At 38.3% G+C, this 12,873-nt stretch overlaps 2 protein-coding genes across 2 annotated transcripts; both read left to right on the plus strand.

Annotated features, from left to right (window-relative positions):
* Positions 1–5,391: 5,391 nt before the first annotated feature.
* On the plus strand, positions 5,392–6,003 carry LOC306898523 (gamma-crystallin M2-like; the record flags this gene model as incomplete). The annotated part of the gene is made up of 2 exons (XM_079464057.1): positions 5,392–5,637; positions 5,731–6,003. Exons 1-2 carry the CDS (start codon positions 5,443–5,445, stop codon positions 6,001–6,003), a joined length of 468 nt encoding a protein of 155 aa, XP_079320183.1. The 5' UTR covers positions 5,392–5,442.
* Positions 6,004–11,281: 5,278 nt separating this feature from the next.
* Positions 11,282–12,498, plus strand: LOC306898519 (gamma-crystallin M2-like). Its single transcript, XM_079464053.1, has 3 exons — positions 11,282–11,446; positions 11,536–11,778; positions 11,874–12,498. The coding sequence occupies exons 1-3, from the start codon at positions 11,441–11,443 to the stop codon at positions 12,144–12,146; spliced, it is 522 nt and encodes a 173-aa protein (XP_079320179.1). The 5' UTR covers positions 11,282–11,440; the 3' UTR covers positions 12,147–12,498.
* Positions 12,499–12,873: the final 375 nt, after the last annotated feature.

Consider the following 12,873-nt stretch of genomic DNA (forward strand, 5'->3'; position numbering starts at 1 on the left):
CGAAAAGGTCAATGACATTCCTTTTACACGGTCATGAACCTGCCAGCAAGAAAATAAAAAGTTACAAAACTCGAAAACAACAATTTAAAATGGACTAACATACTGTCAGGACTCGGGTCTAATCCTTGCTCACTCTTCCTCTTTTGTTTTTGTTTTACACTCTTCAACGTGCGCTCACACACAGCTGCTACCAATCTAAAATTTTGCTCTCTTGCACACCAGTTCTCTCTTTGCATCTTTCTGTTTCTTTGCCAGTGTGTTTTGCTAATATTGACCATCGCCTGTCCCTCTTCTGAACTGTCGCTGCCTCTCTGGACTGTTCGCGGATCGACCGACCCCAGCCTGTCCGACTACCTCCGTATTTCATATTTCCAAGCTTGACTCGAGTGTGACTTTGATTTGACTTTTTGTCCTTAATAAACATTTAAGTTCCACCTGCTCTTGGATCTCTTTCTCAGGTTGTGACACATTCGCCCACAGGCAGCATAACATGAGCCTAACAGGGGGGAACAGGCAGCCAGTATCCGGCAGACAATAGATGGCAACCTGCAAAAATATAAAATGATTTCTCCTTTCACTCCAAACACAAAAAGGAAGGCTACAACCGTACAATACCCTACCTTCGTCGACCACAGATGACGTCACCGAGGTGCGGTATAAACCATGGCACACGTCCAAGTGGACAGCTCTCCACCTTATATGCTACCAAGTTCAAGGCTACTTAATAAAATTAATCAAATCATATGGCCACACAGGTACACTTGATTCACTTTGCTATATAAAGTATTATTTTGAAAATAGAAATACTGTATCTAGCTGTTTACTTACAAATTACATAACATTCATGGTTACTGATTGTCATGATCCTGCCTCTCCTTGTCTTGGTTTTCGAGTCTTGTGGCAGGATCATGTCAGTCCCATGTGTTTTGTGTGGAGAAAGAGCATTGTTTTGGTTTGAGAAGCCATGCTCTCTCTCCGGTGTCACGTCCTTTAGCCCCGCCCCCTTGTTTCCCTGTTTGCAGTCCATTAGTGTTAGTCTTGTCTCCAGCCCTGATCCATCCTTCCCTTAGTGTTTCAGTCCCCTCACCTGCCTCGTGCAATCCTCATGTTAGCTTTCCCTTAGTGTTTCATCCTTGTCACCTGTGGCCACTCTCCCTGTGTCATCAGTCCTTGTTAGTGTTTTCCCTTTATCAAGCCCCAGTTTTCCCTCTGTCCCTGGTCGGTTCATTGTCATTTTGTCATTATCGTACCTCCTCACGTCACCTTGTTGGATTATTCCTGTCTATGGATTATCGTGTTTGTTCCTGTTCTAAGTTTGTGGATTTTGTTGATTTATTATTCAAAGGACTTTGTTTGTTTTGTTCCCCATGTGGGAAGTTTTAGTTTACACTTTTGTCTTGTTTTGATCATGTTCTCCCCATCGAGGGTCTTTTGTTTAAATAAAGTTTTTGTTATTTAACTCTGCTGCCTGCGTTTGGGTTCTGTCCACACACCGTGACACTGATAAGCTATTTTTCTGTTTTGTAATAACAGTTTTACAAAGGAAATGGAAATAATGAATGTAGCAATGTTCAATAAAAGGAAGGAAGGAGATGGGAACCGGTGAACATAAAACAACTTTTAATATAATATACAAACAAAGTAAAGTGCAAACACACAAACATAATACAACAGAACATAAATCCAGGCCTGGTCTTCTCTCGTTGTACCCTCCTTTCGCTTGTCCTTTTATGCTCCCGGAGCTCCTCTGTATGAGATGCGAGACCTGTGCAATGCGCAGCTGACACTCGTTATCAATCGCTTCACCGGCCTCGGCTGTTCCCTCACAGCTCTCTCCCCGGGGGCCAACCTCGGCGGCCGCAGCACCTGGAAGTATGGACAGACGAGACTAGAGAAAGGAGCCGGAATCACAAGGAGTGAGAGAGACGAGAGAGGGGAGAGAGGAAAAAGAAAAAAAATTCTGGTCTGGTTCCCAGACACACTGCCGCTTGGTCCTCAGTCCCATGCGATGGTACTGGAGGTTCGGTGGACGGCTCAATTCTCCTCCACCCTCTGGCGGCCAGCCAAGGCTCCTCCGGCTGAGGGCAGTGATTCCCCCATTCCCTGCTCCTCCCCTTCATTGAGATATTGCTGATTCTTGGATTACGTCATTTCCTGTTTGCTTAGAGCACGTGGTTTGAGCAGGAGCTCTTTCAAATTTAATACATCGTCTATTCTTGTTATATTTTAAAGATTTGTATTTTAAATTGTTATTCGCCGAGGGTGAAACTTATCCTTATGTATATCCCACTAAAAAATCATTGTTAAACGCACTGATAAATTATTTTTATTGGATCATTCTGTATTAGCCCTCAGGCTGTTAGCATTACCAGCCTGCTTACTTCTTAACTCAGTGTTCTTATTATTAAATCACTAATGGCTAATGTTTCAGATATGGTTGTACGTTTGAGTGCAGATGAGAAAACGTTATCGGACCAAAGACCCGTAAACCGAATAGTTCGGATTATAACCTGCAAATTGAAGGATGTACTGTAACTCCAACAAATACAGTAAAAGATATAGGCGTTATATTAGACAGCAACCTGTCATTTCGAAATCACATCTCAAATGTTACAAAAACAGCCTTTTTCGACCTTAGAAATGTTGCCAAATTACAAAATATTCTATGTGTTGCTGACGCAGAGAAGCTTATTCATGCATTTTTGACCTCAAGACTTGACTACTGTAATGCAATTCTTAGTGGTTGTCCTGCATCATCAATAAACAAACTACTGTTAGTTCAGAATGCAGCTGCCAGGTCCAGAAAATATGATTACATAACCTCAATGTTATCAAACCTTCACTGGCTACCCTTTCAGTATCGTTTTGACTTTGAAGTTCTTTTGAATCACTTTTAAAGCCTTAAACGGTTTAGGCCCTACCTACACAACAGAGCTTCTATCAGACTACAACCCATTACACTCTCTAAGATCTAAAAACTCAGTACTTGACAACACCTAGAATAACTTAATCCACCAAAGGGGGTAGAGCTTTCTCATATGTAGCAGCAGCTAAACTCTGGAATAGCCTTCCAGAGCAAAATATGCTAAATAAACCACCGGCAGACTGCATTTATTAGATATTATGTACTAGAATAATTTTACATGTTATATAAACACCATGTACTGTGTTTTAACTTTTTGCGAATTTTCCCATGTAAAGCTGCTTTGGAACATGCACATTGTGAAAAGCTCTATATAAATAAAATTGAATTGAATTGACTGGCGGAGGGCAGCAAGTTCTGGCCCACGGCAAACAGCGGCGACTCCTCCGCTCCCTCTCGGACAGCAGCCAGCCCACCTCGACCCAGGAGAACGGCAGCGAGATCTCCGTCACATCCAAATACTGCCTCCAGCACGGCCACCTTGGGCAGCCACTCGCGGACTTCCCTCGTCCGCACTGGCCGAACTCCTCAGCACCTTGATCCCCCTCAGCAGTGAGGGTGCCCTGACAGCATGTCTCTACTTCCTCCCGGGATTCGGCACCAATTTAGCAAGGTTCAATAAAATGAAGGAAGGAGGTGGGAACCGGCGAACATAAGACAAACTCCCTCATGGTCGACTGCCGGACACACAAACATAATAAAACACAACATAAATTCCAGGCCGGGTCTCCCCCTTCCCTGTTGTCACTCCTCTCTTATGCTTCCGGAGCTCCTCCATGAGAGATGTGAGACTCGTTATCACTCATGTCACCGGCCTTGCGCCGTTCCCTCACGACTCTCGTACCACCCTGCTCACCACAATGAACTTCCTTGGAATAGGACATGATGAACTTTCCTAAAATTATAATAAAGTATAACTTGAGACTTATTGGAGTCCCATGCCTGATGTTAGCTCACTGCTAGCTTTGTAAGATACGCATTATGAGGACAGTAGGCCTATAGCAAAAAACTTTTGGAAAGCAAAAGAGTCTATGTTCGGGGAAACAGTATCAGCTACAAAGCATTCAAACAAATGAAGCTGGGCAATTCCGAGGAAGATACTACAGAACAATCAAGAAGAGTGCCCGTGCAGAACTGTATTTCACTGATCAGGAAGCAGAGATAATAAAGGAAAAAGCTGATTTTGAGAAGATATACCAATATCTTCTCAAAAGCCAAAAGGCAGTTGCTGTGCACTAGCATAGGCTGCAGCTTATGAAGAAGCAATTAATAGTTGAGAGCTGGTGGAGGAACCCCCTAGTTCACAAACAACCCCTTAGTCCAGCGGAAAGCACTTGTGACTATGTTCAAAAGCTTTCACAAGGAGTATAAAACATGCATAAATGCATATACAATAAAACATATACAGTATAAACGTCATATAATATTTATTTAGGAAAATAAATGTATAAGAAAAAATATATTTTACTAAGGAACATTTAGTCTTTTATCTAGGAACATTTAGGGACACAAACACACACTCAAAACCGCAACAGTGAAGTGCAAACGTCACCCCTGCTCTGGGCATACCGAGGTGATTGGGGCTCCATGCCATTCAGTACCTCTGTTTTTCTTCTTTTTGGTCTTACCAATGCTCATGCCGTCTTTCAGAACCTCGTCAATAGCGTTCTGGGTGACATGGATGACTTGTGCGGCTCCTAACAGGATAACTGTATGATGTTATACAAACCTGTTGCAACATTCAATGCATTAATAAATATTATTGCCCTATTATAATGCATTATTAATAACAAATGTAAATGTAAGTGGAATTTAAGAACTAAATTGTCCATAGTGTGAAAACAAAAGAGAAAATGTAATTAATCACTTAGTTACATAATTTAATACCACCATAAGTTAATTTGACTTGACAGTGTTTTTATAATAATCACATAAAATAGCCTGCATGCTGTACTTTGGCTGATATATGCTTTAGATTTACTTAAATTAAAAATACTCACTAAAAAAATCACTCAACTGAGACATGTCTTCTTTTTAGTCAGATTTGGTGACAACCATTCTCTTCGTTTTTACTCAATCCTCAGTTTTGTGTAGAAATACTTTGAGAAGGAAATCACAAAACCTTATTCAAAAACACTAAGAAAGACTCTGTCATGGTTCTTTAGTATGTAGTTGTGACAATGAGTAATACGATCCATGTAACAAGCTTTGGTTCATTTTGGGCTGTATTTCTACATGCACTGTCAGGAATTGACAAACAATAGAGGCTGTGTTGTCTTTTGTCGCAGTCTAATATAAAGGTACGAGCGACAGCAGTCAACCAACAACCAGAATCAGCTTCTCCTTTGTGGAACAACTGAAGATCAACCAACACAAACATGAAGGTAAACTCGATTTACCACAATTTCACACAAATGACTTTGATTTGATATATTTCACTTTACATCACCAAGAGTTTAACTCTGTTTCAGGTCACCTTCTATGAGGAGAGAAACTTTCAGGGTCGCTCTTATGAGTGTATGGGGGACTGTTCTGACATGTCCTCCTACCTGAGCCGCTGTCACTCATGTAGAGTGGAGAGCGGATGCTGGATGCTGTACGAACATCCCAATTACATGGGAAACCAGTATTTCTTTAAGCGGGGCGAATATGCTGACTACATGTCTATGTTTGGAATGAGCAACTGGACCAGATCCTGCCGTATGATCCCCATGGTGAGCACAGAGAACATTTTAATGTATTGCTTTTTGCAAATGTAGTGTTACTTTAGTTTAGCCTTAAAAAAAAAAAACCTTCTATCAATACAGTACAGGGGATCCTACAGAATGAGGATCTATGAGAGAGAGAACTTTGGAGGTCAGATGAATGATATGATGGACGACTGTGACAACATCATGGATCACCAACGTATGTCTCACTGTCAGTCCTGTCATGTGATGGATGGTCACTGGCTCATGTATGAGCAGCCCCACTACAGAGGCAGAATGTGTTGGTTCAAGCCTGGAGAGTACAGGAGCTTCAGTAATATGGGTGGAATGAGATTCATGAGCATGAGGCGTATAATGGATTCCTGGTACTAATTCTCAAATTTTTCAATAAAATATTTTCTCAACAAAATAAACAATATGTTATAAAATCATTTTGGTCAGAAATATTTACACAAGTATTTCCCCCACACAATCTCCTTACAAGGTTGAAAAATACACACCAGCAGGTAGCAGTTGTCTGTATCACTGAAACACTGATATGACAGATGATGTCAGTACTCAGCAGCAGACAGCTACATACAAATTTGATCATAAAATAAAAATAGCAGGTAGGTCTCTGCAGCTAGACAAAACTACAGATGTCAGAGATTTGGCTAAATTGCTTGTTTATGTGTGTCACTAGTGTGGCTTAATTAAACCACTTTATCAACGAGTATGTAATTGACTGGAATAAATGTTGTACAGTTTGTACAGATAGGGAATGTATTTATTAGCTATATATTGAACCTTAAGTTTTTATTTTACTTACCCCTTACCTGATTACAGAGATACAAAAATACCATAAGTTTTCTATGTTAATAGAGATAATAATGTGTAATGTGTTGGGGATGTGACAATAAAGGGTGCACATATTTGAAGGATTTCTGTGAATAAAAATGTACAAAGCACACTGTTAGAATTTTTTTTTACAGAATTTGTCCTTTTGCCATTTAACAGTTAATGTCTGTTATTTTACCGATATTACTATTAAAAATACAAAAAAAGAAACCATAATTTATTATTAAAGAAATAATATATTTTTTAAAAGAAATTCATAATATTTTTACAGTTCCAAAAATGTAAATAATTAATCATTCACAGTCATTTAAACCAGGGGTTCCCAAAGTAGGGGTCGTCGCAAGATGATTTTTTTTATTTCTAGGAATAGCATATTTAATCAAAACATTTAAAATGTATTTAAGTTAAAAATAAAACCCCGCAAATAAAAAGCTATCAGCCTTTGGAATTTTGCCCCCCTTCAATCGTGACCCTTGAGGTGATTACGTAACATTAGCAACCGCATTAGGTTAGGTGCAGCAAGTCAATTTACAGCACCACATTAAACATTCCCATATTTGCACGCAGATTCTTTTTCAGGCTTTATGTTTAGGATATTTTTACTGTCGAAATGAAACATTGGTTAATATCAACCAAAGACAATGCAGGGAGGCCAGCGGATGAGGGCGGAGAAGGTACGAAAAGAGGACATCCATCAACACTCTAATCAGTTTGATGAAATTTGACCATCTGTAGTAAGTTCATGTTTTATGTATAACAAGTAAAATAAGGAGTAAATAACTATAAAGTCATATTATGTTAGACTGTGTTCTTTTGTGTTGTCATTATACGCGTGTTTGGACCTAATTAGCACATGTTTATATACCTAAGCCACCTCCGAGGCGAGTGGGGGCTTGAGTCCCTGGCACTGTTATTTTGAGAACCCCTGATTTAAAGTGTCATTATATGCAGTTGAAGGTCATTATGCATTTAGGGTATTTTACCGGTCAACTGGTAATTCTAGAAACAAATGTACACTGAACTAAATTATAAACGCAACACTTTTGTTTTTGCAACCAATTTTTCATGAGCTGAACGCAAGGATCTAAGACCTTTTCTATGTACACAAAAGGCCTATTTCTCTCAAATATAGTTCACAAATATGTCTTAAATCTGTGTTAGTGAGCACGTCTCCTTTGCAGATAGTCTCCTCCTGTGATAACATTAGTCCCGTGCGAATCACCATCTCTGTCATTTGGCAGGCTCATATATAATTGTTTATTATAAGGTTTTATCCACCGTTTGCGTATAATGGAGGCTGAGTTGAAGTGTTTTGGTATTATTTCGGGTGCTGGGTCATATCCAAACCTGCCAACACTATTGTTTTGGGCGGGACTCTCCTGTTTTGTTATTTCTCATCTAAACTCGCTTAACATTTGAGGCCTGTTATTTTAGCCTCTCGTGGGTTTTTGTTTTGCATATCTGTGTTAAAACCCCTTGCCAGCTGTCTGCACCTTGTTCCCTCACCGGTCCTGACAATTAAAAAATGTAAGCGGGGCTGTGTGTTCCGACCCAAACACAGAATTTACAGTATGGTTTGAGCAGCTAGGAGGCTGCTCAGGTAGCTGTGGCAGTACATTTCATCCCCTTATGGGTTGTTTTACCACTGAAACATTTTAGACATATCATTATAAGGTAAACAAAATGGATAGTGTTGCTTTAAGTGGTTGAGTATGCATGAGAAAGAGTATCCACTTTGGCCTTCTACACAGTAAAAAACGATGGGTTATTTTTCTAACCCAACCGCAGGGTTGAGCTTGGTGGGTCATTTTATTGGGTTATATTTTCCTCAGTACGTTTGCTAACCCAACTCGCTGGGTCACATGTAGGGTCATTTTCACTGTCATCTGATGCCGGAGTTTACAATCATCTCGGGAAGAAGTGGTTTGCAGCGACGGCAAATTTGTTGGATTTATAACAAGCTTTATATTGTTTACGTTTTATTACTCCAACCAATAGAGATTTCGTTGCTGTGTTATCTTAGAAATTTTTAGGGTAATTTTTATGTAATTAGGACATTCATAATTATAACCAAACTGTTTAAATCTTAACAATCTGGTGGAAGACAACAGCAGCAGCCTGATTATGAAAGGTAAGCACTATCGTTTTATAATGTCTATAACTGTTTTAAAATTCAACCGTGCATGTCAAATATGTCCTACACTTTATTTGTCTTATTTGTAAAAATGAAGCTGTGATCTTTAGTCAGTTTTCTCTTCCTCTGACTTCCGACTAATACTAGTTAAGTTCACGTTACTCAAGTTTGCCCCAGTGGTGATGGCTAGCATTAATAAAACATTAACAGAAAGACTATGGTAACGGTTTAGATAAGTTTTGCTTAATGTTAATAAAAATGCCTGGTGAAATCTGTACCGATAAAGATTGTCACAAAAATTTCTCTCAACTAGTAACGTTTACATCGGACGCTCGGACCAGTAAATTACATGCTCCAGTAGTCAGACACCATAATCAGTCCCCGAAGGATTTTGCGGAGATTTTAGTGACTTAGGGTTCTTCTTTAAAGCTATTACCTATATGAAAACATTATTTATGCATTTCCTATGGTTTAAAAGGCATGCTGCAGATTCATATTACTGAAGGTCTGGAAACCTTTGTCATCGTCTTAAGTTTAAGGCCCGCCTAAGAGACTATTTTGCCTGACAGGTCAAGCAACCAATCACGTTTCGATTCATGCCGCTTCATGTTTATGTTTGTGGAAATGTCTCTGTGACAACGTTTATGAGTTTATGCCTTGAACCTCGCACACTTTTATGAAATCAATTTTTAGTTGATTGTGATGAGTATTCATTGACACCGAATTCCGGAAGACTTTAATTAGCTTGTTAAGGTGTGTTCAATCGTGATTGGGGCACAACTCTGCACAGTGTATCTTGCGGTCCAGAGTTGAGAACCACTGTATTACATAGTAACATTGTAGTGACAGGACTATAATAAGGTGTTTCAAGTAGTTCAGGAACAGATTTTTGTTTGATATTGAATCCTTTAATTGCAGATTGCTTGTATGCACAAACAGATATTATAACCCAAAGAGTAGGTAAGATCAAAACTGTATAACATGGGCCTACTGTTGCACTGCTTTGTGTATATAAACTCTTTGTCATTCTGCTTGTTATCCGCACGTGTCATGACTAACGGTCACTCATCGCTTTAAGAGTTAATGAGCTTAAATTCACTACAGTGTTGCTTCTGTGTTACTTGAAGACAATATAACACTGGTGATTTTGTGGCTTAATTTACAGTATAAACATTTTTATATTGTGTGCGTGAAATGTTAACAATCAATGCCAATTATAGTTAATTTTTTCTTTTAAGGTTGGAACTAATATGGTGCAGTACCTGAACAGTGTGACAAGCCAGGATACACATATCTTGGTGCTTGGAAACAAAGAGAACTACTCTCAAGTTTTCACCATTTTCAACGGAGAGGCAGTTGAACAAGAGACCTTACTTAAAGCAGTGGATTTATGCTTCAAAATGTTCTACATCTATGACATAAACTATCCAAAGCCCTCTGCTCCCATTTGGGAGATCTTGCAGTAATATTCCTGGAGGAGTTCCTTCAACACATTGCCGCCTCCTTAAAACATTGTATTCAGTGAGTAGTTCCACTAACCAGCAGACATAAAAGTTTTGGTGTCTGACACAATGCATAGATTGTAAAATGTTTATTATTGTATGCTTTTTTAATGTACTGTATTTCTTTTAAGTTAAGTCCTCTGTTTGTTTAAGGTATGTGCACATTTTGTAATTTGAATTTTTGTTCAGTATATGCACATGTTCTGAATTGTTGCACAATGTGTTTACAGAATTTGTAATTGATGGAATGTGTTACAGTAAATGCTATTTGTGTTCTGAATTAGTTTACAGTATTGGTGTGTGCATTTGGGATTTTAATGCGTTAATAGAATGTGATATGCATTTTGTATTCGTGTAATTTGTAAGTGCATATTTGTGTTCAGAATGTAATGTATGGTTTATTTGCGTAGGTTTTTCTTTTTCTTTGTGTAATTTCAACCTTTTAGACATGTGCACTTTTCAGTGCAAATATGAAATGCCAACCTCGCCAAAAGTTGACTACATTGTATTGTTAAACAAATTGTACAAATGAACTCTAAAATCTGAATATAAAATGTATGCTGTATCTATTGAAATGTCAATTTACAGTAAAGTCATTGGGTTAAAATAACCCATAGTTGGGTTACTTGTTGGGTTATTTTTAACCCAACATTTTTTTGTGTGCTGTATACATATAGATTGTGTGATGTGTTAGATGGCATTAACGTTCGCATGTTAGTAGAGGTATATTTACCACAGCTTGGTTTCAATTTGGATTCTTCGTATTTTATTCCCTAAAATAAATCTTGAGAAGTTGTATCAGGAGTACATAATATTCCTAACTTGAAAACATAAATGATGTAAAGAAGAATGTTCTTCTTAAGGATGTTTTGTGAATCCGGCCCTTGATTTTTTTATGCCACTCAGTTTGCTATTGAGTGTATGCTTATGAAATTGCTGGGTTCTGTTTTAATGTACAAAGTCAACATGGCTGCCACTACAAGCAAATTACATTCAATATCGGCCTGAGAATTCTAAAGTGTGTCCTGATTCAATCATCATTCTAGAACACTGAACATAAAAAAATTAAACAAAGAGATAAAACAACCTGGTACAACAAAACTGGTAACAATAGACATTCTGGAGCATTTCTTTAGAGTTTTGCCCTAACAATAGTGAGATCAACATAACAAGCTTTTGCTACAACATGCACTGTCAGGATTTTGACTAATAATAAAGGCTAAATAGTCTTTAGTCTTGGTCTAGTATAAAGGTAAAAGTGACACCAGTCAACCAACAACCAGAATTAGCTTCAGCTTCTCCATTGTGGAACTACTGAAGATCAACCAACACAAAAATGAAGGTATACTTTATTAACCACGATTTTAAAGAAATGACTTTAATTTGGTACATTTCACCTTAATTTACCAAGATATTAACTCTGAATTTCAGGTCACCTTTTATGAAGAGAGGAACTTCCAGGGTCGCTCTTATGAGTGTATGGGGGACTGTTCTGACATGTCCTCCTACCTGAGCCGCTGTCACTCATGTAGAGTGGAGAGCGGATGCTGGATGATGTACGAACATCCCAATTACATGGGAAACCAGTATTTCTTTAGGAGGGGCGAGTACGCTGACTACACGTCTATGTTTGGAATGAGCAACAGTATCAGATCCTGCCGTATGATCCCCATGGTGAGCACAGAGAACATTGTGATTTGGTTCAAGATTTAAGTCTACATGTATGTTTTTTTCCAGTAAAAATGTTAACGATGATCTTACCCATACAGTACAGGGGATCCTACAGAATGAGGATCCATGAAAAGGAGAACTTTGGGGGTCAGATGCATGAGCTAATGGATGACTGCGACTCCTGCATGGACCGCTACCGCATGTCTCACTGCCAGTCCTGTCATGTGATGGATGGTCACTGGCTCATGTATGAGCAGCCCCACTACAGAGGCAGAATGTGTTGGTTCAGACCTGGAGAGTACAGGAGCTTCAGCAATATAGGTGGCATGAGATTTATGAGCATGAGGCGTATCATGGACTCTTGGTATTAGTGTTTCAATAAAATAGTTCTTCCACAAAAACTGTTTCTCTAAAATATTTTTTTATAAATGAACAGACATTATACAGAAATAATACAAACAAGACATTTATTACAATACATACTAAACCCAACATATTCATGGCAAACAGCATGTAATATATGTGAATGAAAACAAATAAATACTATTAAGTAACAAACGGAACTAGGGGAATTGTGACTTAAAATCCAAAATAATCAAAATCTTGTACTTAAACATATTCCAAGAAACCATTGATTTTCTATAACTCGCAAAGATCTCATATCTTGCAAAGTACTCAATATAATTTATGTTCATTTTTAAATAAATGTTTTCCGATTTAATGAAATAAATATAATTAAATACATGTTAGAAATTATATTTTTAATATAATATATTTTTAAAACTAATTTCAAGAATGTAGTCAACACATTCAGAACAAGCTTGTTTACACCATTAATGTTTTAGTTATATCATAGCAAAAAAGCCTAACCGTGAATCATGGTATTCTGAATCCTATTTAATCATATAATGTCCCCCTAGGTAGATGGAAAGAGTTCAACCATCCTCTTAACCATTTACCTGGACCTATCTCAGGCTGAGTCAAGGAAACACCCAAACTAGCACAATGTAAACAGGTCCAGCATCCTAATACTAAATCTTACATAGTAGATTTCGACCGATTTATCGGGTTTTCTGATAAATCATCACCGATAATGTT

The sequence above is a fragment of the Barbatula barbatula genome (assembly GCF_947034865.1).
Source record: "Barbatula barbatula genome assembly, chromosome: 9".
NCBI lineage: Eukaryota > Metazoa > Chordata > Actinopteri > Cypriniformes > Nemacheilidae > Barbatula > Barbatula barbatula.

What these genes read in the sequence shown, in the direction of transcription:
- LOC306898519 (XM_079464053.1), top strand. An exon ending in CCTGCCGTATGATCCCCATG is followed by an intron (nt 11,779 to 11,873) that starts GTGAGCACAGAG and finishes TTACCCATACAG; the next exon opens with TACAGGGGATCCTACAGAAT.